The sequence below is a fragment of the Neofelis nebulosa genome, chromosome 5 (genome assembly GCF_028018385.1).
Source record: "Neofelis nebulosa isolate mNeoNeb1 chromosome 5, mNeoNeb1.pri, whole genome shotgun sequence".
In the NCBI taxonomy this organism is placed as follows: domain Eukaryota; kingdom Metazoa; phylum Chordata; class Mammalia; order Carnivora; family Felidae; genus Neofelis; species Neofelis nebulosa.
In genome coordinates, this window is record NC_080786.1 from 147,580,763 (window position 1) to 147,608,757 (window position 27,995).

The window sequence follows — 27,995 nt, forward strand, 5'->3', positions numbered from 1 at the left end:
AGACTCCGGTGAAGGTGCTGCAACCCTGAGAGGCCCCCAAGGTGAATGAATTGTGCGGGACCTCCTATCCCACTCCCCTCACCCCAAGAGCAGACTTCTCAGATCTGCTAGGTCCATCCAAAAGGGGGAAAATCCGGGTGCCCCCTCCAAAAAAAAAAAAAGGGGGGGAAAACAACAATTATGAGTCCTAGTTCAAGGACTTTGAAGAGAATATTTTTGTAACTGCTCAAAAGTAACTCAGAGGGGAGCCTGGTCAGTTAAGCATCCAACTCTTGATTTCGGTTCAGGTCATGATCTCATGTTTTAAGGGATAGAGCCTGGTGTCTGGTTCCATTGCCGGCCAGGGAGCCTTAGGATTCTCTCTCTCTCCCTTCTCTCTGCCCCTCCCCTTCTCTCATGCGTGCTCACTCTCTCTCTCTCTCTCTCTCCCTTTCTCAAAAACAAAAGTAATTCAAAGGAGAGGGATGTGAGAGGGGAAGGGGTTATTTAATAACCTAATGAAATCACCTAGGAAAGGAACTTTATGATGGAAAGTGTCCATTTCTCCGTCCTCTTAAAGCAACTATCATATTTTGAAAGATTTCCAGAGTGATCTTTTGGGATAAACTTTTTATGGCTGTGTTTATGTAGGTGTGTGTGCTTCAGTTTTGTATAATTGTCATAAGTTGGTGAAGGATAATAAATACTTTTTAATAAAACTGGGTAATGCCTTCGGAGTTATTTCTCATTAGAGGGGGTAAATACACAGATGATTTGTGGCTCTGCCGGCATCTCTAGGGTTGCACGGAAGTCCCTCTGTGTGCGGTGGCCTGTAGGGACCAAGGGAACATTCCTCGTCCCTTGCTGTGCTCATGGTGGGGCGTTCTAGGGTCAGACGTCAAGCAGCGCCTTACATCACCACGTACTTTATACCCTGCTCTGAACTTTCCAACCTCACCACTGCCCAAGCCTTGAAAGAGGAAATTAAACGTTTCTCAGCAATCTCGTGAGAGAAACCAGTTTTTGCCCAATAAATAACTTGGGTCTCTGTCGTTTACCCCTAGGTGGGAGGGGGTGACGTAGACTCTTTCAAACCGTCTTTGCTAATAGAGCGCCTTAAAATCAGCTTACTTTCAGGGAAAGGGGGTTCTAGAGAAACCCTGGAGGCAGTTTGCACTGGAGAAAAGTTGGGGGGATACGGAATGGTGTCAAGAAAACCCACCACCACCCATGACCCCAGATAGAACCTCTGGGTGGGCGTTGTAAGCTATTTATATAACTTGGAAGAGCACGCCTTTAATGCTGGCGGGGTGTCTCCCCCAATCCGGGTACCTTACGTACAGTTTTGCAAACGGTTTACCACCGGTGTTTTCCACCCACGAGTTGGGGGTAGCAAGTCCCCTTCCCTCCGCGTCTCCCGTCGCCAGGCCCCACCAACATCTCTCTCTCCCCGGGGCGCAGGGGTGCGCAGGACGCAGGGCGGGCAGGGGCGGGGCCCGGGCCGGGGGCGGGGCCTCGGGTCGCCCCGCCCCACCAGTCCCCGGAAGCGGCCGCGGCGGGGGCGGAGGAGGAGCTACGGGCGCTTCGGGGGCGGGCACCGGGGCGCTGGCCCGGCGGCTGCCGCGGCCCCCCGAGCGCCCTCCCGGCTCCCGGCGCGGCCATGGCGCGGGGCCTGCGGAACTGGCTGGGCGGCTGCCTCCTGGTGTCAGGTGAGGGGTCCGCGGGGAGGGGGCGCGGGCCGGTCCCTGCGCCGCGCCCTCCGGGGCTCCCGGCCGCAGCGCGGCCCGACGTGCGCTGGGGACCCGGAGGCCGGGCCGCGACGCCGGCAGCGATGGCCCCAGGGCCAACCCTGAGCCGACCCCATGGGCGACCTGGAAGTGACCGAGTGCCCGGTCCGGGCCTCCCATTCAGTCCTCAGCACCCCAGCACCTGAGCTCTGCCCCTCACCTTCACAGCTGCGGGGCTTATGAGTTCAAAATCCACTGAAACCTTTTGTGCCCGCCCCTGGATTTCTTGCCCGGGTTGAGATAACCATGGACCCCCCCCCCCTCCACCCCCCTTCCTTTCTGATGAACTCATCCCCGGACTTCCAGGATACCACAGTGTCCCGGTTTTCCTCCTGCCTCTCAGGCTGTTTCTACCTAGGATCCTGTACCTCTGCCAGATCCCTGTCGGGTCAAGTTCTTAACCAGGCCCTCTACCCCCTTCCCTGCACTATCCCTGTAGGGGATACCAGCAGAAGCCTGGCATTGGATACCAGCTATCCGGCCTATGATGCAAACATGTATCTCTGTTGGCACCAGCTGGGTGGTGGGCCCGGGGTAGTTTATCATACCCTTCCCTCTGCTTTTGTGTATGTTTGATATTTTCTATTAAAAAGTTTAAAAATGGTTTCTTTCTTTGGTGGGGGGGGGGGGGGGGGGGAGGGACAGAGCGAGAGAGAGGGAGAGAATTGTAAGCAGGCTCCACGCTCAGCCAGGAGCCCAATCTCACGACCCAGGGATCATGACCTGAGCCGAAATCAAGAGTGGTCTCTCCACCGACTGAGCCACCCAAGCACCTGTAAAAATGCTTTCTGTCTCTAGCCCAGCTCTCTCCTCTGTGCACCAGGCCCCTTCCTCCAGCTGTCCTGAACGTCCCTGCTCGCATAGCTCTCCAGCATCTCAAACCTAATGCAGCTAAAAATGGGACTCTCGATGTCCTTGTCCCCAGCCCCAGTCAGGGCATCAGGTGCTTAAGCCAGGAATGAATATTAATGTCTCCACACCAAACGGATCAGAACGTCTCAAGTCTATACCTCTGGAAATATATCTAAAAAACCCCGTGTACCCACCCCCCCCCCTTACACCGTTTTCCTACCACCCAAATCCAGGTCACCCCCATCTGTCCCTTCTTCGTGGTCACTCTCTGCCCCACCCCACCGCCAACCTCCCAGATAAAATCCAGACTCCTCGGCACAGCTGATGTGATTTCCCTGCTGTGTCTTTTCCCCTCACCTGTGTGCCCATTTGAAGGCATGGAGCCATAAGGGAGACCTGCATGTTGGACGTGGTCATTTACTTGTGCAACTCTTTTGAGGAACCAGGTTGCAAAGCTTTTCCTTTTATTTTTCCAGCCTTAGGAATGGTGCCACCTCCCGAAAACGTCAGAATGAAGTCAGTGAATTTCAAGAACGTTCTACAGTGGGAGGTGCCTGCTTTTCCCAAAGGGAATCTGACTTTCACAGCTCAGTACCAAAGGTGAGTCTGGGGCACCCTTGGGCAGGAAGGCCCTGAGCTGGTCACTGGGCTGGACGACAGGAGAGGGTCTGACTGCTGTCACCTGCATGACCGTGATATCCCACAGGGAGCCTCCCGGCTGGCCTTCATTCTGTCCGGGAAATTCTCATGAAAGTTCTGTTCTCTGAGAAAAGACAGGGAAAGCCCTTTTTACTTTTTCTTGTCGTGTTGGTCCATAGCTTGACAATCACGGGGCCACCGGTAGATGATGACCTTATATCACACGGCTATGGATGTCACTGGCCACAGTGGTAGCAGTTGCAATGCGAATGTATCAGGTTTGTCACATTTGATGCTTTTTAAGAGAAAAATGTCACCAATACCGTCTCCACTTACTAGAGTAGCATTGCTAGAAGTCAGCCATTTGGAGGAGGAAGCCATCCAGGAAAACTGAGGTATGCGAAACAGGAAAGCCCTGGCCATCCGACCACCCACCCCCTCCAGCAGATTATAACAGAACACTCCCGTGCTATGGGGTGCCGATCATTTGCACAGTGGGTGCTCAGTTACTCTGTGGCTGTGTCCCCAAATTGAAAGTCAGCCACCTACTGACTGTTAAAAGCTCTGGCCTCTGAAAACAGCACAGAGGCTTATGAAGGAAAGGTGAGTGTCACCAAGACTATTATCTCAGTGGGGCTCTGACTTCCCAGCACCTGCCCTGCCCGCCGATTTTCCCCTCTGCCAGCCCTCCCTCAGCAGCCTGCCGTCACACACCACAGTCTGGACTGCAGGTGACGCACCTTTATGCCAAGTGCAAATAACCTCGGGAGGCCAAAGGGTGATGAGCCGGCACACCTGCCTCCAGTGTGACTCAGAAACATACGGAGACAGCGCCTTCGGCGAAGCAGGAGGAAACCCAGGTCCCAGACCCCATTCATCCCACGCTTCTCGTCCGGCTCTGTTTTGCAAACCTATCCCAGGCCTGCTAAGTCAGAGAAGAAGTAGGAAGATGGACAAGACGGTCTTTACTTGTAACTTGTGAATCCCAAGTAATTCCCAGCTCACAGAACATTTTAAGATTTCAAGTTCAGTACAAAGGACTCCCGAATAGCCTACATCCAGTTCACCATTTTTTAAGGCTTGCCTTCCTTTAAGGTTTCTCCCTCTCTCTCTATCGTACATCATGCCCTTTTGCCCCTTAATGTTCCACGGTGAACTTCCTAAGAGCAAGGATAATCTTTTACATCAGGGCAGCTGTCAAGGTTGACAGCTTTAATGCGGGTACTTCCCTCTGACCTCCAGTCCGTAGTCCAGCTTTGTCCATTTTCTCAAGGATTTAGGAAGGGTCGTCCTGTGTCTCCTTTTTCCCTGCTGTGTATTTTCTCCCACTGACAGTGGTTTGATAATTTCATGTCTGTTTCTGTGGTGGTGACAGCGGTAGAGATTTCACTGTGGAAAAATCACCCTCCCTCTCCCTCTGTCTCTCTCCCCCATAGTTTATTATTTGGAGTTCTGTTCTGTGCCCTTGTGGTAGAGGCTTTTGGTTTCCATGTTCCTCTTTTAGGTGCGAATTCCCAGTGGCTTCCCAGTAAACAAAGGTCAGTCCCTGGGCTCCAGGTGTTCTTAGCATGGAAGTGTAGACCGAGCATGGGATGTGCTGAGGAAAACACAACATGTGCTGGGGGCGCCCTTGGGGAAGAAATTTGACCCTGAAAAATCTGATGACTGTTCCATGGCTTGTGAAAGGTTTGTTCGAACTTAGCCTGAGGGGTTAGATAGCACAGACTCTCTCATATATGTGCGCTGGGTAGGGGTGACCAGAGGAGGGGCACTTTCAGAGGATGTATGGGTGATTCGAATATGGAATCGTCTTTGAAAACTAGATGTAAATATGGGGAATGGGTCATATTACGTGTTTCACGGGGAGAAACATATTTTTTTTTAAACGTTTATTTATTTTTGAGACAGAGAGAGACAGAGCATGAATGGGGGAGGGTCAGAGAGAGAGAGAGGGAGACACAGAATCGGAAACAGGCCCCGGGCTCTGAGCTGTCAGCACAGAGCCCAACGCGGGGCTTGAACTCACGAACCGCGAGATCGTGACCTGAGCCGAAGTCGGTCGCTCAACCGACTGAGCCACCCAGGCGCCCCGAGAAAAATGTTTTTTAAGTGCAATAAAAATGACTCGTGAAGGAGAAATTGTTGCAGAACAGCTTTCGAAATACCCTGTGTTCCAGCCAGTTGATGCATTAGTTTATTTTTTTTTATATTTTCTTAAAGTTTATGTATTTATTTTGAGACAGAGAAGGAAAGATTGAAGGAAGGAAGGAAGGGCAGAGAGAGAGGGAGAGGAGAATCCCAAGGAGGCTCCACGCTGTCAGCGCAGAGCGCTAAGTGGGGCTCCAACTCACAGATCGTGAGATCCTGACCTGAGCTGAAATCAAGTGTCAGATGCTTAACTGACTGAGCCACCCAGGCATCTTGATGCATTAGTTTAAGTGAAGGAAGTGGCAACATATGAGAAAGCCCCCTTAATGCAGTGACCCCTGGAGTTTCCAAATGGTGGGATGTCAGGCGACTGTGAAGAGTCAATTGATGAAAGATTTGTGCTATATTAAGTGAAAAGAGCAGATTGTAGAATAGTATGATCCCAATGATCTCTGCCTACTTTTAGCAGGAGATTGTTCTGGGCCCTGTCGCCAAGAATGTGGCGAGGTGTGGTGTGGCTCCTAAGACTGTGGGCTGTGAAGTCCAACAGATCTGAGTTCCGTTGGGAGGGTTTCTTAGGTCCTCCATACCTGTGCCTCATCTATAAAATAGGAGTAGGGCGCCTGGGTGACTCAGTTGGTTAACTGTCTGACTTCAGCTCAGGTCATGATCTTGTGGTTCGTGAGTCCGAGCCCCGCGTCGGGCTCTGTGCTGACAGCTCGGGGCTGGAGCCTGCTTCGGATTCTGTGTCTCCCTCTCTCTCTCTCTGCTCTTTCCCCCCTCACGCTCTTTCTCTCTCGCTCAAAAATAAACAAACATTTAAAAAAATTAATAAAAAAAAGACATCTGTATAAAAATGAATTGTTTTATGGTTTTTCCAGAGGAATTGCAGCAAGAGTCATTTATAGGACATTGTTTGAAATTATTGTAACATACTTACTTTGGCTACTCTGGGTATATCAGTATTCACAAACTGTGTCCCACATAATCAAGGAGGGAAGCTTTCTTCCTCAAATGTATTGAATACTCAACCCTGTTTTGGAGAGGTACGTGCTCATTAAGATACAAAGGTCACTGAGAAGTTCTGTTATGAAGACAGATGCCTCTTTATGTTTAACCTAGTTTCTGCCCCACGTCGTTTGACTTTGGACAGATTATTTTTGAAACAACTTATGATATCTCAAGGATCACCCAAGTCCCATGGAGCACAGTTTGGGAAATGCTCTTATAGACGAGGCATGCTACTCATCAAAACTGATGATTTCGAATTTGGTGTATTTTTCTCATGTTAGTCTCCATTATCCTTTGGTAGTGGGGATTAATAAAGTAACAGTCAGACTCAGACCAGAGTGAGAACTTTCACGATTTTATTTTTCTGATTTTACAGTTATAAGAAATTCCAAGATATGTGCACAAGTACTGTCTTGATGGAATGTGATTTCTCAAGTCTTTCCAAGTATGGTGATCACACCTTGAGAGTCAGGGCTGAATTTGCAGATGAGCACTCAGACTGGGTGAACATCACCTTCTGTCCTGTGGATGACAGTAAGTCGCTTTGTTTTCCATTTCATTACAATGCCATCATCATGCCTTGGGTTTTTGTCCCCATGGGGTAGCCCATCAGCAAGAATTCTTTGAGCTCCCACAAAGTGGGTGGCCTTGCGCAAGGAGCTTAGGGAATATAAGAAGGGCTATGGTCATAAAGAAGTTTATGAGAGAGACAGGAAGGCACAGTCACAAAGTCAACACGATAATGAAATATAAATCTAAGGATGTCAAGGCTTGTGGGTAAAGAAGGAGTTGAGGCCAGTGTTGTTAATGAAAAGAACTGGAAGGATTAATGTAGTGCATTTTCTGGGAGGAAATCAGTTAGAAGTTAGGACGTAAGGAAATGTGACATGGCAGGCAGAAGAATAAAGGTTATTCAAGGCAGGTGTGGAGACAGGCTGACCGGATGCAGACAGCCAGCTTGCGCAGAAGGAAGGACAGAGCAACGGATTCGGTGCATGTCAGGTACATTGAGTCAGGCAGGCTGGTAAGCATCAAAAAGAATATTCCCAGGTTAGATCTGGGGGGTCGTGGGGACTCACCAGAGGTCACAAGATGAACATAATTAGAACATCAGGAATTGAAAACTAATTAAACCACTTCATAGCAATGGAGAGAGTAAGAGGACAGGAGGACAGGAGGGGCCAGGTACCCTCACTAACAAGACCCAAGTGCAGTCTTCTGAGGAGTCCTGGAGAGAAGCATTGGAAGGCTTGTGTCTGTGCGGGGTGGGGCCTTTATTCTGCTCCCTGCTCTGGACCCCCGGGGCTCCCACAACTTTGCCCCCCCCCCAGCCCCCTTCACCCCCCCCCCACCCCCGGTGGGGAATGCAGCTAGGACACCCTTCCACTCTTTCCCAGTTCTGTCCCAGCCTTGGACAACAGAACTCTTATTTCCGGAGTCAGAAGTCATCAAAGTTGTATTATCTTTTCTAAAGGTTATCTTTATGAAAGTTAAGAAAAAGAAACATTGAGGAATACAAGCAGCTTGGGGCGCCCGGGTGGCTCAGTCGGTTAAGTGTCCACCTCTTGATTTCAGCTCAGGTCATGATCTCTTGGTCTGTGAGATTGAGCCCCGAATTGGGCTTGTGCTGGCAGCATGGAGCCTGCTTGGGGTTCCCCATCTCCCTCTTTTCTCTGCCTCTCCCTGCTCATTCTCCCTTCCCTTCCCTTCCCTTCCCTTCCCTTCCCTTCCCTTCCCTTCCCTTCCCTTCCCTTCCCTTCCCTTCCCTTCCCTTCCCTTCTTCCCTTCCCTTCCCTTCCCTTCCCTTCCCTTCTTCCCTTCCCTTCCCTTCCCTTCCCTTCCCTTCCCTTCCCTTCCCTTCTTCCCTTCCCTTCCCTTCTCTTCCCTTCCCTTCCCTTCCCTTCCCTTCCCTTCCCTTCCCTTCCCTTCCCTTCTTCCCTTCCCTTCCTTTCCCTTCCCTTCCCTTCCCTTCCCTTCCCTTCCCTTCCCTTCCCTTCCCTTCCCTTCTTCCCTTCCCTTCCCTTCCCTTCCCTTCTTCCCTTCCCTTCCCTTCTTCCCTTCCCTTCCCTTCCCTTCCCTTCCCTTCCCTTCCCTTCCCTTCCCTTCTTCCCTTCCCTTCTTCCCTTCTCTTCCTTTCCCTTCCCTTCCCTTCCCTCCCCTTCCCTTCTCTTCCATCTCATTTAAAAAAAAAATAACAAGCAGCTTAACAGTAGTCAAGTTTTCAAAACATAGTCCAGTCTTCTGCTCCTGTAATTGCTAAGGGACTGACCGGGTCCTGACTGGTTCCAGTTCCAGTTTGGGGACCCATCTGTGGAAATTCCCTTTAGAAACTGATACACAGTAGCTGAGCAGCTTGCCCAAAGGTCATGCAAGTAAGGAGTGGCCCAGCAAGGAATGAGAACCAGGCTGCTCTCTTCACACTCTTAGCAACAACCGCCCTTCTCTGGGTATTTGCCTCTTGAAGTTGGTATGACAGGAAAGTGCTGCAAGATGTCACGTCGAATCTATTTACACATTTTGCTTTGAAAAAAAATGATAAATGTTCTTATCTGGTTTTCAGCTACCGGCAGATTAAAAACAAGAGTAGAATGCTGGAAGCAGGCCCACTAACAGCCTCAAAAGAAGTAACAACAGCCAGAGAAGAATACAGGATATGACTCAAATAGCACGGTCACCGAGAGATATTTATTATTCACGGTACAGTTGTTAATGGGCACCTACTGTGTGTCAGGCACATTCTTAGTGCAGAAGCTGTAGCAGTTAACAAGACAAAATCCCTGCCCTCGTGGGGTATACACTCTAATGAGGGAAATCAGACAGTAAATAGACACATACTTTATGACACATTTGACTGTGGAACAAACAAACTCCAACTACCCTCCTTGGCCACATCAGTCAATGTCCTAGCAATCTGACATCAAAGAGCAGAGTCCTTCCGTAGACCATTGGTCTGCACCGTTATGAAAAAGAAATGTTGGCGTTTTTAAATGTGATTTTTGACAGCCATTCTGCTTTGTTCTCTTCCTTAGCCATGATCGGACCACCTGGAATGCAAGTGGAAGCACTTGCTAATTCCTTACATATGCGTTTCTTAGCCCCCAAAATAGAGAATGAACCTGAAACATGGACCATGAGGAATATTTATAACTCGTGGGCTTATAATGTGCAATATTGGAAAAATGGCTCTGACGAAAAGGTAAGCTCGGCAAATCGTATGCATTTCACGTGCAGCCTCCCCCTCTTTGCCCAGTATTAGTCTGAGGCCGTGATGATGGAGAAAGGGAGCTAGGAGGCCATCCAGGTCAGGGTCTTGCAAGGTGGTAGCACCTTATGGTCCAAAGGGTTTAAGGCCAGTTCCTCTGAGCGCCAGAAGCTTCCCAGTCTGAAGGATGCCTAGTATCTGGCTCCTGCTTCCCGGGCCCCAAGGGAAATGACTTCCAGGGTGCTAGCTCAATGAGAGCAAACCTTCCTCTCCCTGAAGGGAAGTTGTAGGAAAAGATAGAACTGACTCAGCAGTCACCTGACAGAAGTTGGAGTCAGCTGAATCAGGTGACGTGCTACATAACTGCTGTTCCACGGTATGAACCCCTGTGCCCCATGTACACCACAGAACAGTCAAGGCCGTGGTCACGGCAGCCCCACCCCTGGATGCTAGATGAAGAGTGTCACATGTTACCCATCTGACCCCACTTTTCCCCATCACTCTCCTCCTCTCCAGGGGATGGTTCCTTTAAAAATAGGAGCTAGGAGGGGGCGCCTGGGCGGCTCAGTCAGTTAAGCGTCCGACTTCGGCTCGGGTCGTGATCTCACGGTTTGTGGGTTCGAGCCCCACGTCAGGCTCTGCGATGACAGCTCAGAGCCTGGAGCCTGATTCGGATTCTCTGTCTCCTTCTCTCTCTCTCTCTCTCTGCCCCTCCCCTGCTTGTGCTCTCTCTCTCTCTCTCTCTCTTTCTCTGTCTCAAAATTAAAATAAACATTTAAAAAACGAAAAAAAAGGAGCTAGGAGTTTGACCTGGTTGGATGTTGCTCCTGCCATTGTGACTCCGGTCACATTTTGTACCTCAGCTCCTTCCTGTCTGCAGAATGGGCATGAAAACCCACGTCGTTAATACAGTGGGACTAATAACCTCCTTCACAGGATTTGGGGGAGTTTAATGGCATAATGAAAAAAAATTAACTTGTCCCATTACCTGAACAATGATATGGTCAATACATGGGGTTCCCTTCCCCTTCTGTAGATGCATTTAGGCTATTTTCATTCATCCTTGGTCAGGTTTTGTTCTTATACTTACTGCTTCCAAGCCGAATGCCATTCATGGTCCTAAACTGACATATGTATATGTCATATAAGTTAGATTATGTATATGTTATCCCTTCTATATTAAATGGTGCTTTTATCACTTAATTCTCAAGCGTCTGGGAGGAAAGAGTCACCTATGTGTATTGTTTTAGGAATTGTGTAATTAAATTTATAGGTACATACTGCTCGGCCCCCCAGAATCTCAAGTTAATTTTTCCCTCAAAAAGTGCTCCATTAAATGGCGTAGGATATCAGCCTTCTTCACAGAATAGATGATTTTTGCTTATAGTCAAGATCCCAGGAAATGTATGCCTAGAAAGCAATACAGAATAATAAGGGTTTTTTTTTTTAAGGTTATTTATTTTGAGAGAGAGGAAAAAAAAACCCCATGCGCAAGCAAGGGAGAAAGAGAGAGAGAGAGAGAGAGAGAGACAGAGAACCCCAAGCAGGCCCCATGCTGTCAGCACAGAGCCCAATGTAGGGCTTGATCCTACCAACTGGGAGATCGTGTCCTGAGCCGAAACCAAGGGTTGGGCGCTTAACCGACTGAACCACCCAAACTCCCCCAGAATAATGAGTTTTATAGCCACTTACCAAGTGCAGGCGTCTCTGTTAAGCTCCGGGATGCAAAGATAAGACAGGAGTTATCGAACCTTTATTAAGGATCAGTTTCCACCGCTGTCGTGCCTGAGTGCCTCCTGCACCAGGCATGAAATGCAACACCTCGTTTATCTTTAGCTTCTCATCCAGGATGTGCCCACAGGATAGGCGTCTGGCTGCACATTTGTCCTGTCACTTCTGCCTGTTGTTGTTGTTGTGACATGCCGAGTGTTGGGGAGGCTGCCTGCTCCCCTGCTCCTCCCTCGCTGGTGTCTACCCTGTCACCGTTACTGGCTTATACGTGCTGTAGACTCAGTGTTTGCGTCCCCCACCAGACACATGTGTTGAAACCTAACCCCCAAAGTGAAGGTATTAGGAGGTGGGGCCTTTAGGAGGCTTGGGATTCGTGCCCTTATAAAAGACCTCAGAGAGCCCCTTCTCCCCCTCTGCCATGTGAGGACCCAGCGTGCAGATGGCTGGCTGTGAATCAGGAAGCAGCCCTCCCCGGACACCAGATCTGCCCGTGCCTCGATCTGGGACTCTTCAGCCTCGAGGACCGCGAGAAATAAGTGTTTCTTGCTTATAAGCCACCTGTTCTGTTACAGCAGCCTGCAAGGAATAGGACAGTGTGGTTCCCTTCTCGAATGCAGGCTTAAAAGGCTGCCACATTAGATCCCTAAGCAAATCGCATAAAAGGCTTCGGGAAATTCTGTCTCTTCCTGCGGGGAGAGAGTGGGCAGATGAAGTGAGAAGTTGCCCAGGTGTGAAAGACAACCGGAAAAAAGCAGTCAGAGGGGACTTGAACAGGGCCCTCCCTATCTGTCCTTCCCTGCCTGCCACTGTGAGTCAGCCCTGAGTTTAGTCTTTGAAAAAAAGAGCACCGTAAGGTCTTAGGGGTATTGGAGTTCTAGAAATGAAAGCCAGGGTTTTCTTATTTTTAATTATTGGAAGTTACGGGGCTCCTGGGTGGCTCAATCGGTTGAGCGTCCGACTTCGGCTCAGGTCACGATGTCACGGTCTGGGAGTTCGAGCCCCGCGTCGGGCTCTGTGCAGACAGCTCGGAGCCTGGAGCCTTCTTCCGATTCTGTGTCTCCCTCTGTCTCTGCCCCTCCCTTGCTCATGCTCTGTCTCTCTCTGTCTCAAAAATAAATGAAAACATTAAAAAAAATAAATTTCATTATTGGAAGTTACACCATGCTTTTCATTAGTCGATGGTATAATCCGGTTCTTGTCCTCAGTGAGCTTAACTTTCTCGTACAATAAAGGAATAGAGACAAGTTTTCAACAAGCCCAACCCTAAAAGACAAATAACCAGGGGCTCCTGGGTGGCTCAGTCGGTTGAGCGTCCGACTTTGGCTCAGGTCACGATCTCACGGTTCGTGAGTTGGAGCCCCGCGTCGGGCTCTGGGCTGACGGCTCGGAGCCTGGAGCCTGTTTCCGATTCTGTGTCTCCCTCTCTCTCTGCCCCTCCCCCATTCATGCTCTGTCTCTCTCTGTCTCAAAAATAAATAAACATTAAAAAAAAAATTTTTTTTTAATTTAAAAAAAAGAAAAAGAACCAATTACTAAAGCAAAAGAAAAGTCTGTGCTCACTTTCTGTGGAAGTTCCTATGCCTGTAACGCGTTTTAAGTAGGAGCCTTCTATCCAGAAATGATAACCGTGATGGAGATGTGGCTGATAGATACTCTTCTTGTTTCCTTTCTTTTGCCGGAAACTGTCTTGGTTTCCCAAATTCAGGAATATATCAATTATGATACCTTCTATTCAAACTAAGCTGAGTCAGGGATGTCCCTCCAGAGGCAGGCTGTGACGTGTGCCCTGCAGGGGAGGCAGGCCGCCGCTGGACGAGAGCATCCCGGGGGCTCAAGCAGAGAAGCGATTCGAAGGAGAAGGCTGGGCAGCTAAGGGTCGGCAACCTGCCCTTGACTTAGAAGGAAAACCACACGGGGTCTCACTGTAAATGACCGGCGGCATCAGTTCTGGGGCTGCTGTACCAAAGTACCACAGATTGAACAGGAAGGCGTCGGCTCAAGGTTCTGGAGGCCAGACGTGTGACATCAAGGTGTCAGCAGTGGTGGCCAGTCCTTCGGAGGAACATGAGGGAGCCTCTGTTCCATGCCTGTCTCCTAGCTGCCAGCTTGCTGGCTCTCTTTGGCTCCTTAGCTTGTAGAAGTGACAGCCCAGTCTCTGCCTCCGTCCTTCTGTGGCATGTGCATGTCTGTGTCCACATTTCCTCTTGTAAGGACGCTGGTCACACCGGATTAGGGCCCATCCTAATGAGCTCATTTTAACTTCACCTCCGGAAAGACCCAGGCTCCCACTAAGTCACTTTCCAAGGTACTGAAAGTTAGCCGTTCAGCATATGAATGTGTTGGTTACACATATTCAACCCCTACAACTTAATTCTTTTTAAAAAAGGAGTAGGATTGTTTAGATGGCATCTAAACTAGAGGACTCAGGAAATGAAGCGGTTCCATCGGGACCACAGTCAATCCTTGCCCCGTGCCTTAAAATGCTCTCGGGGCCCCCTGACGTGAACTGGGAGGAACACCCGCTTCCTTCACCTGCCTGCTTCGAGCCCAAAGTAAAGATTATAACTGGCAAATAGGGGAGGAAAAAGAGCTGGTGTCCTTTCACTGCGGAGGCATGTTTTCATTTTTGTCTTCATTCCTAGTGGCCGATTACTTGTCAGTATGACTTTGAGGTCCTCAGAGATCTTGAGCCATGGACAACTTACTGTGTTCAAGTTCAAGGGTTTCTTCCTGATCGGAACAAAACCGGGGAATGGAGCGAGCCTGTCTGTGAGCCAACAACCAATGCCGGTGAGTCTGGAAAATCACCGTCTGTGGTTCTGCCTCCTCTGAGCCTCCTCCACCTCCTCTGAGCCTATAGACACCCACCGAGTGTTAGCGTTGGAAAGTTCCTTAGACAGGAACACGTCCAGCTCAAACTGCAGCCCAGGTCAGCTCTCACCGATCTGCTTCCCGCCGGAAGGAGACCACACCACCTTCCGAGGCAACTCATACACTCTGAGACCAAAGGGACGGATGGACACGTTATCCATTCATTGAGCTGGGCTCTGCCCCCTGGCACCCACCCGCAGCGTGTCCATCCTGTGCCCTCAGGCCTCCTGGTGCGAGTCTCATCACCCCCCCCCCCCACAAGACCACCCAGCAGGGTCAAGCCCCACCCCCAGGAGCCTTCCCTTCCCAGGCTGCATGTCTCCAGATGCATGAGGGAGAGTTTGGAGACCTTTATCACTGTCTCCAGCAAGGCTACTTGTCTTGGCTACCAGGATCGCAACACCGTCCCTCACAGTGCCTCCATGCTCCCTGTTTCTTAAAAGGAAAGAGAGAGGGAAGGAGGAAAAGAGGGAGAGGGGAGAGTACCATTGGCCCGGACGCTGTGATCATTTACATACAGGCACATTGCATATGGGGTCATGCAAACTTGCGGCTGTGTGTCTGCCCCCAAACGGCAGGCCTTTTTATTATTTAAAGACATCGTTGAGAGGCTCAGCCAGCTCAGACCACGGAAGGGTGAATACAGGCAGGTCCACTCCTGGCCGTTTTCATTTACCGAGGCCCTCCTGGCAGCAAGGCGCTGATCTGGGGGCTACAGAAATACCAAGGAGAGTCAGAAAGAGTTCCCTCCAGAGAGAACAAAACTTTTCATCTTCCGTGTCACGGTGCAGCGGACAAAACTGCAATGCAACAACAGTCTCATTGATTCATCATCTCTGCTCCTCATCAGCTGTGTTCCAGGACTATTTATGAATGTTTCTCAAAACAAGAGCCCTGTAGTCTTGAGGGTGCTTAGAAGCGATGGGGCGCTGGATTGCGCAGTCAGAAAAGCCACCCTGTATATTAGGATTTTTAGCGTATTTGAGCTCTCACCACCTTTTCTTGAGGACTAGCATTCCGAGGAACACAGCCTGGGAAAAACCAGCCCATCATATGCCGTAATTTACCAACAGGTTACCGTGCCCAAAAAAGGAAAGGCAGCCATTTTGAACTAATTGCTTCTTGGTGCCCTAATGTTGTTTTCAGTTATCATCCTTATCCTTTTTTGTTGTTGTTAATTTTTTTTCAGCGCTTATTTATTTCTGAGAGAAAGGGACAGAGTGTGAGTAGGAAAGGGGCAGAGAGAGAGAGAGAGAGGGAGACACAGAATCTGAAGCAGCCTCCAGGCTCTGAGCCATCAGCACAGAGCCTGATGCAGCGCTCGAACTCACGAGCCGTGAGATCATGACCTAAACTGAAGTCCGACGCTTAACCGACTGAGCCACCCAGGTGCCCCCATCCTTATCCTTTTTAAGTGTTGATAACTAACCCTTAATTTTCCATTCTGGAATGTTTGTTATTGTTTTCTGGAGATCAGCATCAAGCTTGCTGGCCTGTAGTGTCTTGAATCTTATTATTGTTGTTGTTCCCTTTGTTTTCTAAATGCACAAATTGCCTGAATCCAGGATTCTTTTCTTTTTCTTAACACTTATTTATTTTTGAGAGAGAGAGAGAGAGAGAGAGAGAGAGAGAGAGAGCATGCACGCGTGCGCACAAGTGGGGGAGGGGCAGAAAGAGGGAGACAGGATCTGAAACAGGCTCCGAGCTGTGAGCATGGAGCCCAATCCGGGGCTCGAACTCACGAGCCACAAGATCATGACCTGAGCCAAAATCAAGAGTCAGCTGCTCAACCAACTGAGCCACCCAGGCGCGCTCTGCCTGAATCCAGGATGCTTTCATACCTTCCAGGTCCATGATCTTTGCGGTGTCATCCAAAGATCTGCAATTGTAGTAGGAAGTTTTCTCAGGCCTACAGAGCCACACAGAGAATGAAAGTCTTGCGGTTTCCCTGAAGGGCATTCGCTGTCACTCTGTTTTTTTTCTCTAGCCCCCCCATTCAGTGCCTCGCATCTGTAGGCCCAAGGTCAGTGCCCAAGTCCACCTGCCTGTGTCCCTGCTTCCATGGTCTGAGCTGGCTGAGCCTCTCTGCAGTGCCTTTAAATAATAAAAAGCCTCCTGTCTGTGTGCTACAAGTTATTTGCTAGCCCACACATTGTTTCTATAGACCTCCTCTAAGTCTTTTCTCATTTTATTCCCCTCTTGAATCATTTTTACTTGATTTAGAGTTCTGTACCTTGGGAGCCCCCATCCTGCTTGAATCACTAGAATCGCTGGTCTAGAATCATCCTTTGCTCTGAACACCTGTCATCTGCTTTCCCAAAACCTTGAGTACATTTCGGGATCACCCGGTGTCCCCTCCTTCCCCCATTAACATGACATGGGCCATGGGACAAGTCCTGGACTGCCCTCTGCCTCAGTCATCTCATCTGCAAAATAGGGAGAGCAGTATGTTGCCACCACACGTAGGGTTTGGGGGACTTGAACAGTGCCTGGGACAAAGTGAGGCCTCAATACGTTAGATATTATGGTTACTAATAATGACATTATTACAATCACACTGTCAGGTGCTCCTCAAGGTTTATGTCATGAGACACAGTGTGAGGCCTACAATTTGACCAACAAGAGAAATATTTCAAATATTTTGTGACTGTAAGTGATTACCCACGAACTGACAAAATCCAAACATTTTATAAAAGAAAAGTGTCACCCACTGAAAACCTGCTTTTGTCAAACATCATCTTAGGTTTGTTTAAACACAGTTATCTCTCTCTTTTTTTTTTTTTTTAATTAATGTTTATCTTTGAGAGAGAGAGAGTGCAAGCAGGGGTGGGTGGGGCAGAGAGAGGGGGACAGAGGATCTGAAGCAGGTTCTGCCACTGACAACAGTGAGCCCGACGCGGGGCTTGAACTCACGAACCACGAGATCATGACCTGGGCCGAAGTCAGACGCTTCACTGACTGAGCCACCCAGGCGCCCCCAAACACAGTCTTCTCTTCTAAACCTCACGACAGATTTTCCCTGAGAGCTTTGGGCCCTGCGCCTTTTACAAACTGGAAAATCAGGGTTCAGAGAGAGGAAGTAACTTGCCCACGGTCGGTCGCTCAGCCAGTGAATGACCAGGGATGGAGCAGGTTATCTTCCCTGTAATTTTACTGCCTACAGATGAATTCCGCAGGCGAGCGCAAGCATGACTTCCCTGCAGGTAACACAGAGGAAGGGAGTCCTTCCTGACCCGCAGCAGGTCAGAGAGCAGAGGGTTTTGACTCACAGATCCTCCTGTAATTCTCAGCCCGTGTGACACAGTGACCTGTCCTTACCCCTTCTCTCTCGGGGTGAGTCACAAGTGCATCTTTTGAATTTTGTCACCACCAACCAGATGTGCCCATGGAACGTTCTCCAATAAGATGCCGGCACATCCTGGCTGGATCACAAGGAGCCCAGGCGCTGCCCTCGGAGGGGGGGCGTGGGGGGCTCGGCACTGTCATCGACGGCGCAGGGTCTGGGGTCAAGGCCAGCAGTGTTTAGTCAGCACTCAGTGAGTAAGCCCGCTGCGTGCCACACAGAGAACTGCCAAAATGCTAGATGGAAGGACAGGTGGACGAGTAGGGGCCTGGGGCTTCCCTAAGAGCTGAGATAGCAGATCCCAAGTCGGCCTCCTGTCGTTCACTGAGGTACAGCCCCGGGACCATTGCATCCAGCTCGATCGCCACGTGACCCTGCATTCACCGAGAAAGGACCTGTTTGAGTGCTGAAACTGGGGGCCGGAAGGCACCACCCCTGGGTCCGGCAAATGAAGCGAGAATTCACCAGGGAATTCTGGGAGGAGTTCCCCTTGGCCAGGAGGAGGATGAGGCCACTGTTGTGAATGAAAACACAGGGGGCCGAGGGAGGAAGGCAGGCTGGGCCCAGCCCCTGCGTCCCCTGCAGACGCCACCCGGGAGCAGATATCTGAGGACAGCGCCTGCGGGCCTCATCCTGCTAAGTGCGGGGGGGACGGGGGCAGGGTAGCAGCTGATGAGGCTCCAGCAGGCTTGGTCTGCCCCGTGCGAGCATATTCTCGACAAATAAAATGACTCCCTTTAAAATGACTTGCTCTTAGAGGGCAGGGTTCACTTGCTTTCCTCTCTCAGCACCAGATGCTTTGGGTTTTGATCGGAGGGCAGCGCCAGTTGCCAGGCGTTGGGCACTGGGAGGGTAGGTGGCCCCGGGCGACAGAGGAAGCCTCCTGGCGCTGCATGAGGGGAGCCAGGATCACAGATACCCAGGTCAGAGGTAAAGCTGGGCATTGATTGAAGCAGTAAAAACCTATTCAGTGAGGACTGCAGGAGAGAAAGAGCTGCCTGGACAGGTTATCTTTTTTGTTTGTTTGTTTTTGAGAGAGAGTGATCAGGGGAGGGGCAGAGAGAGAGAATCCCAAGCAGGCTCCGTGATGTCAGCGCAGAGCCCAATGCACGGTTCGAACTCACAAGCCGTGAGATCATGACCTGAGTGGAAATCAAGAGTCAGACGCTCAACTGACTGAGCCACCCAGGCGCCCTGAGCTGCCCGGCCGTTTTAAAGGAAGAACAAGGGGGCGCCTGGGTGACTCAGCCCAACTTTGGCTCAGGTCATGATCTCACGGTTCGCGAGCTCGAGCCCCGCCTCGGGCTCTATGATGACAGCTCAGAGCCTGGAGCCTGCTTCGGGTTCTGTGTCTCCCTCTCTCTCTCTGCCCCTCCCCTCCTGCTCAAACTCTGTCTCTCTCTCAAATACACATTTTTAAAAAATTTAAAGGGAAATGAGAAGAGAAGAGAGAATCAGGGAAGAGGAAAATTACAAAAAGCAGGTGAGAGGGTCGGTCAGAGTCAATGCAGTTAGGCCATCAGTGTCTATCGCTAACTGGCATTAACAGGTCAGCTCCTACCTTCCTTCGGAGGCTGGGGGACAGGGGCCTGCCTTCCTGATGGCTGCAGTTTAGAGGAATGGCCTGTGGGTCCTTGAGAAAGACACCCCTGGGTTTCACGAGATACGTATGCATCTCAGAGGGGCAGAGGAAGGATTCACAGTCATAAACTTTTTATGGTAAACGCTCTAAGAAAGGAAGGCCGGGTATTGGCAGCCTTGAGTTTCCCCCGACAGAAACCCAAGGCAGGTGCTGGGGCGTCCCGTCCCAGCAGCGTGGCCTTAGGCCACTAGGAGACAACGTTGGAGTTTGGGCGCGTCTCTGGGCACAGAGGCTCAGGTGGAGACGTCATGCCAAGACCTTTTGCTGTTCTCAGTACAAAACACTGCAGTGCGTGTGTTTTACTGGGGCTCTGGGGCCCCAGGGAGTCCCATTTCCCACTTCAAGGCAGAAGAGGTTTCTCAGAACGGGGAGGCTCACTGCTCGGGGTTCTTGCCTACTCTTACCCTGCGTGTCAGCGGTCCTGCCAGAAACCAAACCTGGGAACAGATAGGAGGGGGTGACCCTTGCTGGAAACGCCTGGATTCTTGCTTGAGCAGCTTTCCTGTGGTGCCTTCTCACCCCTTCCGAGATGAGCGGCTGGCCCTGCTTGCCGGGATTTCCACTGGATGGTGACGGTGGGATGGTGTTGAGGTCACGTGACCCGTGTGTACTTGAGCAGCAGGTAAGGCAGCCTGCTGTCCCGTTCCCGCAGAGACTGCCCCGTCCTGGACCGTCGCCGTCGTCCTGGCCGCCTCGGTGTGTGTGGCCTTCCTGCTCCTCGGCTGCTCCGCCCTGCTGTGGTGCCTGTACAAGAAGGCCAAGCACGCCTTCTCCCCTGGGAACTGTCTGCCTCAGCACCTGAAAGAGGTAGGCCAAGAGGGGGCCTGACTGGAAGGGGACCTCTTTTTTTTTATGTTTATTTTTGAGACAAAACGAGAGCACGCAGGGGAGGGGCAGAGAGAGGGAGACAGAGAATCCTGGCAGGCTGCATGCTGTCAGCGCAGAGGCCGATGTGGGGCTCGAACGCACAAACTGTGAGATCATGAAATCAGGGGTTGGACGCTTAACCGACTATGCCACCCAAGTGCCCCGGAAGGGGACTTCCTTTTAAGTCAGGGCCATCTCGTCCCACGTGGCGGACTGTCCTGGAGAAGGACACCACCGCAGGGCAGTCTGTGGTCACGGAACAGTCCACGGGGAGGAGGCAAACCGTCCCTCCAACCTGGACGTTGTTCCTTCTCTGACCTTCCCTGCCTGAAGCCCCAAGTAGTTAGGGGGGTACTCAGCTGTGAGACAGCTGCCAGCAGTGCCCCCGGTGGCCAGGGCAGCGAGGGCCTCCTTCCAGAAGGAGATCCGGGAGGGACACACCTCAGCGTCTAATACAGTCCACCCCTTATAGAGGAACCCACCAGAGCAGCGCCCCCGAGACTTAAGTCACTCTCTTCCTGGGGAAAGTTACATGAGGAAGGTTAATAGAGCCACTCTGGGCCTGTCTCAGGAGCACAGGTGACACGGCCTCACAGCTCTGCTGGTCCCCCTGTGGGACCCTCTCCCCACTCCCCTCCCATGACTGCTGTTTGTCTCATTGGTGCCCCAGGCCCTCAGCCCTGAGAAGTTCTGAGTCTCTAGTCACGGGGCACCAGAAGCCTGGGCGGCTGCACTTGTCCACTTGCCATCAGAATGGCACAGAGACCACCCTGAGACACCCAGTGACTCACTTGCCGTTAGAACTGCACAGGGGATGGGGCACCTGGGTGGTTGAGTCATTTAAGTGTCCGACTTCGGCTCAGGTCATGATCTCACGGTTCATGAGTTTGAGTCCCACATCGGGCTCTGTGCTGACAGCTCAGAGCCTGGAGCCTGCTTCCGATTCTGTGTCTCCCTGTCTCTCTGCCCCTCCCCCGCGATCTCGTGCTTTCTCTCTCTCTCTCTCTCTCTCTCTCTCTCAAAAATAAATGTTAAAAAAAAAAAAAAAAAGAACTGTGCAGGGGACACCCTGAGACATCCGGTGACTCCTTTCCTTGCCAGCTGGGTTCCTGACATGAAGAAGTGGCAGCCATAATGTAAGTTTACCAGGACTGTCCTACTGTGTCCCCCGGTAAGAAGGCTCCCCCTTTGGGAACTCTCTAGACCAGAGGTCAGCAAACTTTTCCTTTAAGGACCAGATAAGCAGATGCTTCAGGCCTTGTAGGCCAGGAGGCAAAAATCAAGATATCATGCAGGTATTTATACAACCACTTATAGGTAATCATTTAATGGTTTAACTTTTAAACCATTCTCTCTCTCTTTTTGTTTTTTTAATGTTTATTTATTTGAGAGAGAGAGAGAGAGAAAGAGCGTGCGCACACGCACAAGCAAGGAAGGGGCAGAGAGAGAGGAGACAGGGAGAATCCCAGGCAGAAACTCCATGCTGTCAGCACAGAGTCCAATGTGGGGCTCGAACTCGCAAACCGTGAGATCGTGAGCTGAGCCAAAATCAAGAGTTCAACGCTTGACCGTCTGAGCCACCCAGGCGCCCCTGAAACCATTCTTAATCCGTGGGCTTCCCCACAGTTGGCGGATCCTGCTCCAGACTCAGCCTAAAACTGAGCGCGCACCCTAAGTGGGTCCCTGAGAGCGATGGTAAGCGCGGCCACTCCGGTTTCTCCCCCTTGGTTCCTGAACCCTTGTTTTCTATCGAAGGTGCAGCGTCACGTAACGGTCCTTGCTTCTGGGTGCACCCTGGGTGACGCGGGACGATGCCCCGTTCTCGCAGGGCACCGTTTCCCAGCTGGCGCGTCACCCGAACCTTCCGCCGGTCGATCCGCCGCCCCTCCGGGCTGGCCGCGGCTGGGTCGTGTGCCGCATGGTATCACCAGTGGGCCCCTTAGATGTGTGCCCGCTCCAGGCCTTTTTTGCTGTCAGCGGGCCCCCGGTCTCACGCGATACTAGGCGGGGGCCCTGTTAACTTGCCGGGGCGTCCGTAGCAAAGCCCCACAGGTTGCGTGGCTTAAACAGCAGAAGGTCATTGTGCCTCGGTTGTGGGGGCCAGAGGCCTGATATCGGGGTGCCGGCAGGTGGGTGCCTTCTGCGGCTGTGATGGGGAGTCCGTTCCCAGCTCTCCTCTGGCTTCTGGTGGTTTGTGGCCATCGTTACCATCCCTTGGCTTGTAGATGCGTCGCCCCAACCTCTGCCCTCATCGTCACGTGGTGTTCTTCATGCCTGTGCCCGTGCCCGCGTTGCCTCTCCTTATGAGGACCCCAGGCATACGGATTAGAGGCCCACCCTGAGGAGGTCATTTTAACTTGAATACCTCCGTGAAGACCCCGTCTCCAAATTGGGTCACATTCTGCGGTGGTGACACCAGAAGGGGCGGTAAAGCACTTGACCGTAGTGGACGCTTGTGGGAGGGATGATTTGCCGTCCTTGTCTACCAGGGCCTGGGTCAGCGCTGCGGAGGTCTGACAGAGCGTGGGCTCGGTTGGCACGGGGTCCCGTGGCGGTCTCAGAGTCCACACACGACACGGAGCCACTTGGAGCCGCTCCCCTGAGTCCAGACACACGCCTCTCCCGCGGGCTCGCTCGCCCCTTATGGGTCCCTGACCACCAGCCATCGACCTCCGCCCACGAGTCCACGGGGAGCCCGGTCTCGGGGCCGCTTTTCTTCCAACACGAGAGGACGACCAGATGTGCGTCCCGAAACTCCGCCGACGGAGGGCTTTCTCCTCTCCACTGCCATTCGGGGCCCCCTGGTTCGGGCCGCAGTGCCGCCACAGGCCGTTTTGGGTGTGTGCCCACGTGCCACGCCAGCCGCCCTGTGAACCGCGTTTGGCCTTTTCCTCCTCCTTCGGCCGGACCCCCGCGCGGTCGTGGTGCGGACCGAGGCGGGGGCGCTGGTGCAGCGGGGGTGGGTGGCGTGGGAGGCCGAGCCCCGGGTACGTGCAGCCTCCGACCTCGCTTCTCGCCACGGGCCGTGTCCCCGCTGGGTCCCTGTAACGTCCAGGAGCCGTCTTACAAATCGGGCATAACTCTCTGCGACAGTGGCCGGGCCTGGCCCCCAAACGGCAGTCATCTGCGTAGCGATTCTCCTTGTAGGATTTGCCATCCACCCCACCCGGCGTGGCTCCCCACCACAGACCCGTCAAGGATCTGCCGGGCCACGCGCACCTCGTGTTCGTTGGGTCCAGTTAACACGTCGTCACTGACAGATAATGCCAGGCCTTTGTGCCTCTGCGTCAGCCGGTCACGAGATGCGGCCAGGGCGGCTTGCTCTACGGCCCGTTCGTCCTGCGGGGTCTCTCCTGCCCTTGGCAGCTGTCCTGTGTCCCTCTACAAACACCCTGGAGTTGGGTTCCCAGGTATGGAATGTGCTGCCTCCAGACCCAGAGAGGCCCACTTAGCAATGGTGCTAGTTGTTAGCGGTGGGAGGGGTGAGACACAGCCATTGGTCCTTTACTTTAGAGAAAATGTCCAGCGGGTCCTACTCCAGGGGACCCCTAAAACTTCACTGATATGGCAGGTCCCTGAATGTCCACACGGGGAGTTTCCCAAGCTCCGAGGTACATGTGTCTTACCAAGGCCTTGCCATCTCTTTCTCTTCTGGTCCCGTTACCATATTGTCGTGATAGCTGGTGTCAGGCCCCGTCCCCCCACCACCCGGTCAGTTGGTAGCAACTGCCCCTGGGAAGGACGCGGTCCCTCGCGTCCCGCGCCCTTCTGTGTAGGGCAGTTTCCGGACTCTGCTGTGAGCCAGGCCAGCCCCAGTGTTGCCAGAAGCTGCGGAAGAAGCACCGTGAGGGCCGGTCCAGGCCGCACGCCGTCCACAGTGGAGGGAAAGTGAGACACATGACCACAGGCAAGTGTTTCCGAGCAGTTAGAACCTTCTCTCAAGATCATTAATCAGCTCATCAAGACCGCCTCAGCCAGAAAGAGCCAAGAGGCCTCTGTGAGCTCCTGAGAAGCAGGAAGAACAAAGAGGGGCAGGCCCTTTGTTCTGGGCAGAAGGCATTTTGTAAGTGGAGACCCAGAAGGAAGCAAAACTATTCACCTGCTGTGTTTGCTTGTGGCTTGTCGTCACAGACTGGTCAGACAGGAAAGGACAACTGGGACCACCTGCCGTAAGGCACATCAAAGCCACTTCTGTTGGAACGAGCCCCTGCTCTAAGACTAGAAGACTTGCCCCACCTGCCTGCTGAGGCAGCCCCTGTAATGGCTGAGAAATGCGGGCAGGGTAGCTGGAGAAGGGGGCCAGCGGGGAGAGGGATGAAGGAAGCACCGGGAAACTACAAAGATTGGGATCATTGCATCATGGGATGCTCCAGCCTGATGTGTGATGTAAAGGTTCGCCAACCGCGGCCGAGAGAACAATTCTGGGTTTCGGGGGACTCAGCAGGGACAGGGACTTTGAGTTAGAGCAACACGGAGGCTTATCCAACACCAATCTGTTGCGTTTCTATATGTGTCCCGCCTGGACACCAGCCTGACATGTGCTCTCCTGAGACTCAGCCCACCTTCCTCTGTTCTTTCCTGTCCCCTTTCCCAGGAGAATCAAGAGCGGCCTTGGCCCATTCTTACGAATCCACTGGATCTGAGAGTTTGGGGAAGTTACTCCTCTCCGCAGTGTCTTCCTTTGCACAAACTGAGATCTGGGTGTAATTCCTCTTGCCCCTCCCCTCCCTTCCCTCAGGTGGGAGGTGGAAATCCTGCGGCATTAAACCAAGTCCCATCAAAGGGTTGAGGGAAACTGCAGAGCTCTGAGACTGTCTCCACCTCATCCTGAAGATCCAAGGGCATCGGTGGACCTACTGGGAGGAAAACGGCAAACATGAAGTCGGCAGATATTCCAGGAAACACCTGGGCATCTTTCATGCTTCAAAGGGCAGGAAAGCCCCGGATGGTTAGACTAGGGTTCCTGCTCGTAACTAGCCCCATGCCCTAGGAGAGAGAAATAAACAAGGCCATGTGCATTCGATGCGCTAGGCAGAAAGACAGCACAAGCCACGTGTATTTGAAATTGGCTAGTAGCCACATTGTCGTTTATTTGTTTATAAGTAAAAAAGGGCAGACGAAATTAGCACTGACAGTATACTTTCTGTAACCCAGTATTTACAAAATATCATTTCAACCGGTCATCAATGGTCTTTATAATTTTGGAAATATTTGCATTCTTTTTTCATACAGCGTCTTCGAAATGTGGCATTTCTCACGTGTTGATTCGAGTAGCCACATTTCAGGTGGCCAGAAACCGCATGTGACTCGTGGCTGTCAGGCGGCACAGGGCTGAGGGCTCAGACTAGGGGCGCATCGGGTACTGGCAAACACCAAAGAGAGCCCCTAACCCTGCCTGAAGACAGACGGGAGATTCTCTGCGTTATTCCAAGACACGTTCATCCTGTGCCTGCAACATCCTGCTTCCTAGAGGGAATGACACTCAGGCCTGTGTTAGTGCCACAGCACTGTGATTGCTCTAAATCCCAGTTTAAAAGAGGAACCATCGGGGGCACCTGGGCAGCTCAGTCGGTTAAGCAGCCAACTCCTGGTTTGGGCTCAGGTCATGATGTCACGGTTCGGGAGATCAAGCCCCGGGTCAGGTTCTGCTCTGACAGTGCGGGTCACATTGGTGGGCAGCCATCGCCACCATCCGTCACCAGAACTTTTTCATGATCCCAAACAGAGTCTCTGCCCCCATTAAACAAGAACTCTCCATCCCCCCCTCCCCAGCCCCTGGCACCCCCCTCCTGCTCTCCATGACCTTGACTACTCTAGGGATTTCGCGTAAGTGGAACCATACAGCATTTGTCCTTTTGTGCCTGGCTTCTTCCACCGAGTGTAATGCCCTCCAGGTTCATCCACATAGCATGTGTCGGAACTCCATTCCTTTTTACAGCTGAATAATTTTCCACTGTATGAACAGACCACATCTTATCCATTCCACCGTTGACGGACACTCGGCTTGCTTCTCCCCCTGGCTCTCGTGAATAATACCGCTGTGAACATGGGTGTGCAGATATTTCTTTGAGACCCTGCTTTCAGTTCTTCTGGGCATGTACCCAGAAATGAAATTGCTGCATCATATGATAATTCTATTTTTAACGTTTTGAGGAACTCTTCCTCTGCGATTGTCACATCCTTTAAACTCGCATTCTCTGGCCAGGAGTTCTGTATAAAATCTGTGTAAGCCCAGAAAAAGAAATGGGAAAATTTGATCATTAACTATCTTTTTTTTTTTTTTTCCCTGCAGTTTTTGGGCTGCCCTCATCACAATACACTTCTGTTCTCCTTCCCGCCCTCTGATGACAGTGAAGTCTTTGACAAACTGAGCGTCATTACGCCAGTCTCTGAAAGCGGCACACAGAATCCTGGCAACGGCTGTACCCCGGGGACCCTGTCGGGGCAGGGCTCCTCCAGGCTGGTCCCCGAAGGGGAAGTGCACCCAGCTGAGTACAGCACCCCCCTGGTTCTCTCGCCTGCGTCTGAGGGTAAATGGAGCGGGAAACCACCTGGGCAAACCCCAAATCTGGATCTCGAAGATTCCGAGACAACATCTAAACAATGAAAGAGCTAGATTTTTGAAGACTCACTTGGCAAAAATAACTCCACGTTGGGAATTTGCTGCTTTAGAAAGACCTCAATAACTTTAAGAAAAAAAATTGTTGACCACTGGGAGTATAATTTTCAGCCTCTTAGGGCACTAATATAAGGAATAAGTTTTAATTATAAGAAACAAAAATATTTTAAATGAGGAATAAAAACCAAGGTGCTGTAAAATCCAACCAGACTGCCGATAGACTGCCTCCGAAAAACAGCCTCAACTCAAATGTGGTCAGCAAACTTTGGGTTCTCAGAGATACTTGGCCTGGATTTATTTTTCTACTGTATACATTTTCTATAGTGCTGGTGCTCTATTAAAGTTTTATTCTCTGTTTGTATGCATTAATGGTACTACATTTGGGTAATTGTCAGATATTGAATGAGGCTTTCATCTGCCATTTTTGGTGTCCATTCATTCGCCAGGTAATCCTTAGTCCCTTCCTGCCATCATTCAGGAGCTGTGCCGGGTGTGAGGGTCTAATGGCATCTGGGAGCTATCAGTCTAGAAAGCTTTAAATTCTACCTCAGGCAACTTCTAGCCTGTGACCCCTCAGTTTCCTCATCTGTACATGGAGATGAAAAGACCTAAGGGGGGCGCCTGGGTGGCTCAGTCGGTTGAGGGACCGACTTCAGCTCAGGTCATGATCTCACAGTTCGTGAGTTCGAGCCCCGCATCGGGCTCTGTGCTGACAGCTTAGAACCTGGATCCTGCTTCAAATTCTATGTCTCCCTCTCACTCTGCTCCTCCCCTGCTCATGCCCTGTCTCTCCTTCAAAAATAAACAAAAACAATTTAAAAAAAATTTTTTTAATTAAAGTGCTGCTCCCGATGCCCACACATAGTAGGCACTCAGGAAATGGTAGCTGTTCTTACCAGCAACATAACCAGTCATGGGTATGACTTTAACTCCTAACTTAGGTCAGCGACAAATGTCCCTTCCTCTGCGCCGGACTGCCCAATAAACAGCTGCCTCGAAGGCCACAAAGGTAGGAGAAACAACTCTTCAAATAACTCGACATTTTTGAAAAGAAACATCATGGGTAGCATTCGGAGGGGGGAGGCGGAGGGAGATCGGAGGATTGCTGACCTTCCTGGCTCTCGTTTGACATTTCAGTATGATTTCATTGTTTTCAATAGCCTTGTGAAGGAGCGAGCACCATATTCTCAGTTCTTGGTGCCTCCAAAGATCTTCCTCTGGTGTGAGGCTAGTCTCATGACAGGGGAGATGTTGATTCTCTTCCCCGGTTGAGTTCTTCCTCCCTACACGTGGAGTAGGGGGGA

At 51.5% G+C, this 27,995-nt stretch overlaps 1 protein-coding gene across 1 annotated transcript; it reads left to right on the forward strand.

Annotated features, from left to right (window-relative positions):
- Positions 1–1,529: 1,529 nt before the first annotated feature.
- Positions 1,530–27,049, forward strand: IL10RB (interleukin 10 receptor subunit beta). Its single transcript, XM_058732498.1, has 7 exons — positions 1,530–1,688; positions 3,095–3,218; positions 6,793–6,950; positions 9,446–9,612; positions 13,992–14,139; positions 19,858–20,012; positions 26,365–27,049. The coding sequence occupies exons 1-7, from the start codon at positions 1,640–1,642 to the stop codon at positions 26,677–26,679; spliced, it is 1,116 nt and encodes a 371-aa protein (XP_058588481.1). The 5' UTR covers positions 1,530–1,639; the 3' UTR covers positions 26,680–27,049.
- The last annotated feature ends 946 nt before the right edge of the window (positions 27,050–27,995 follow it).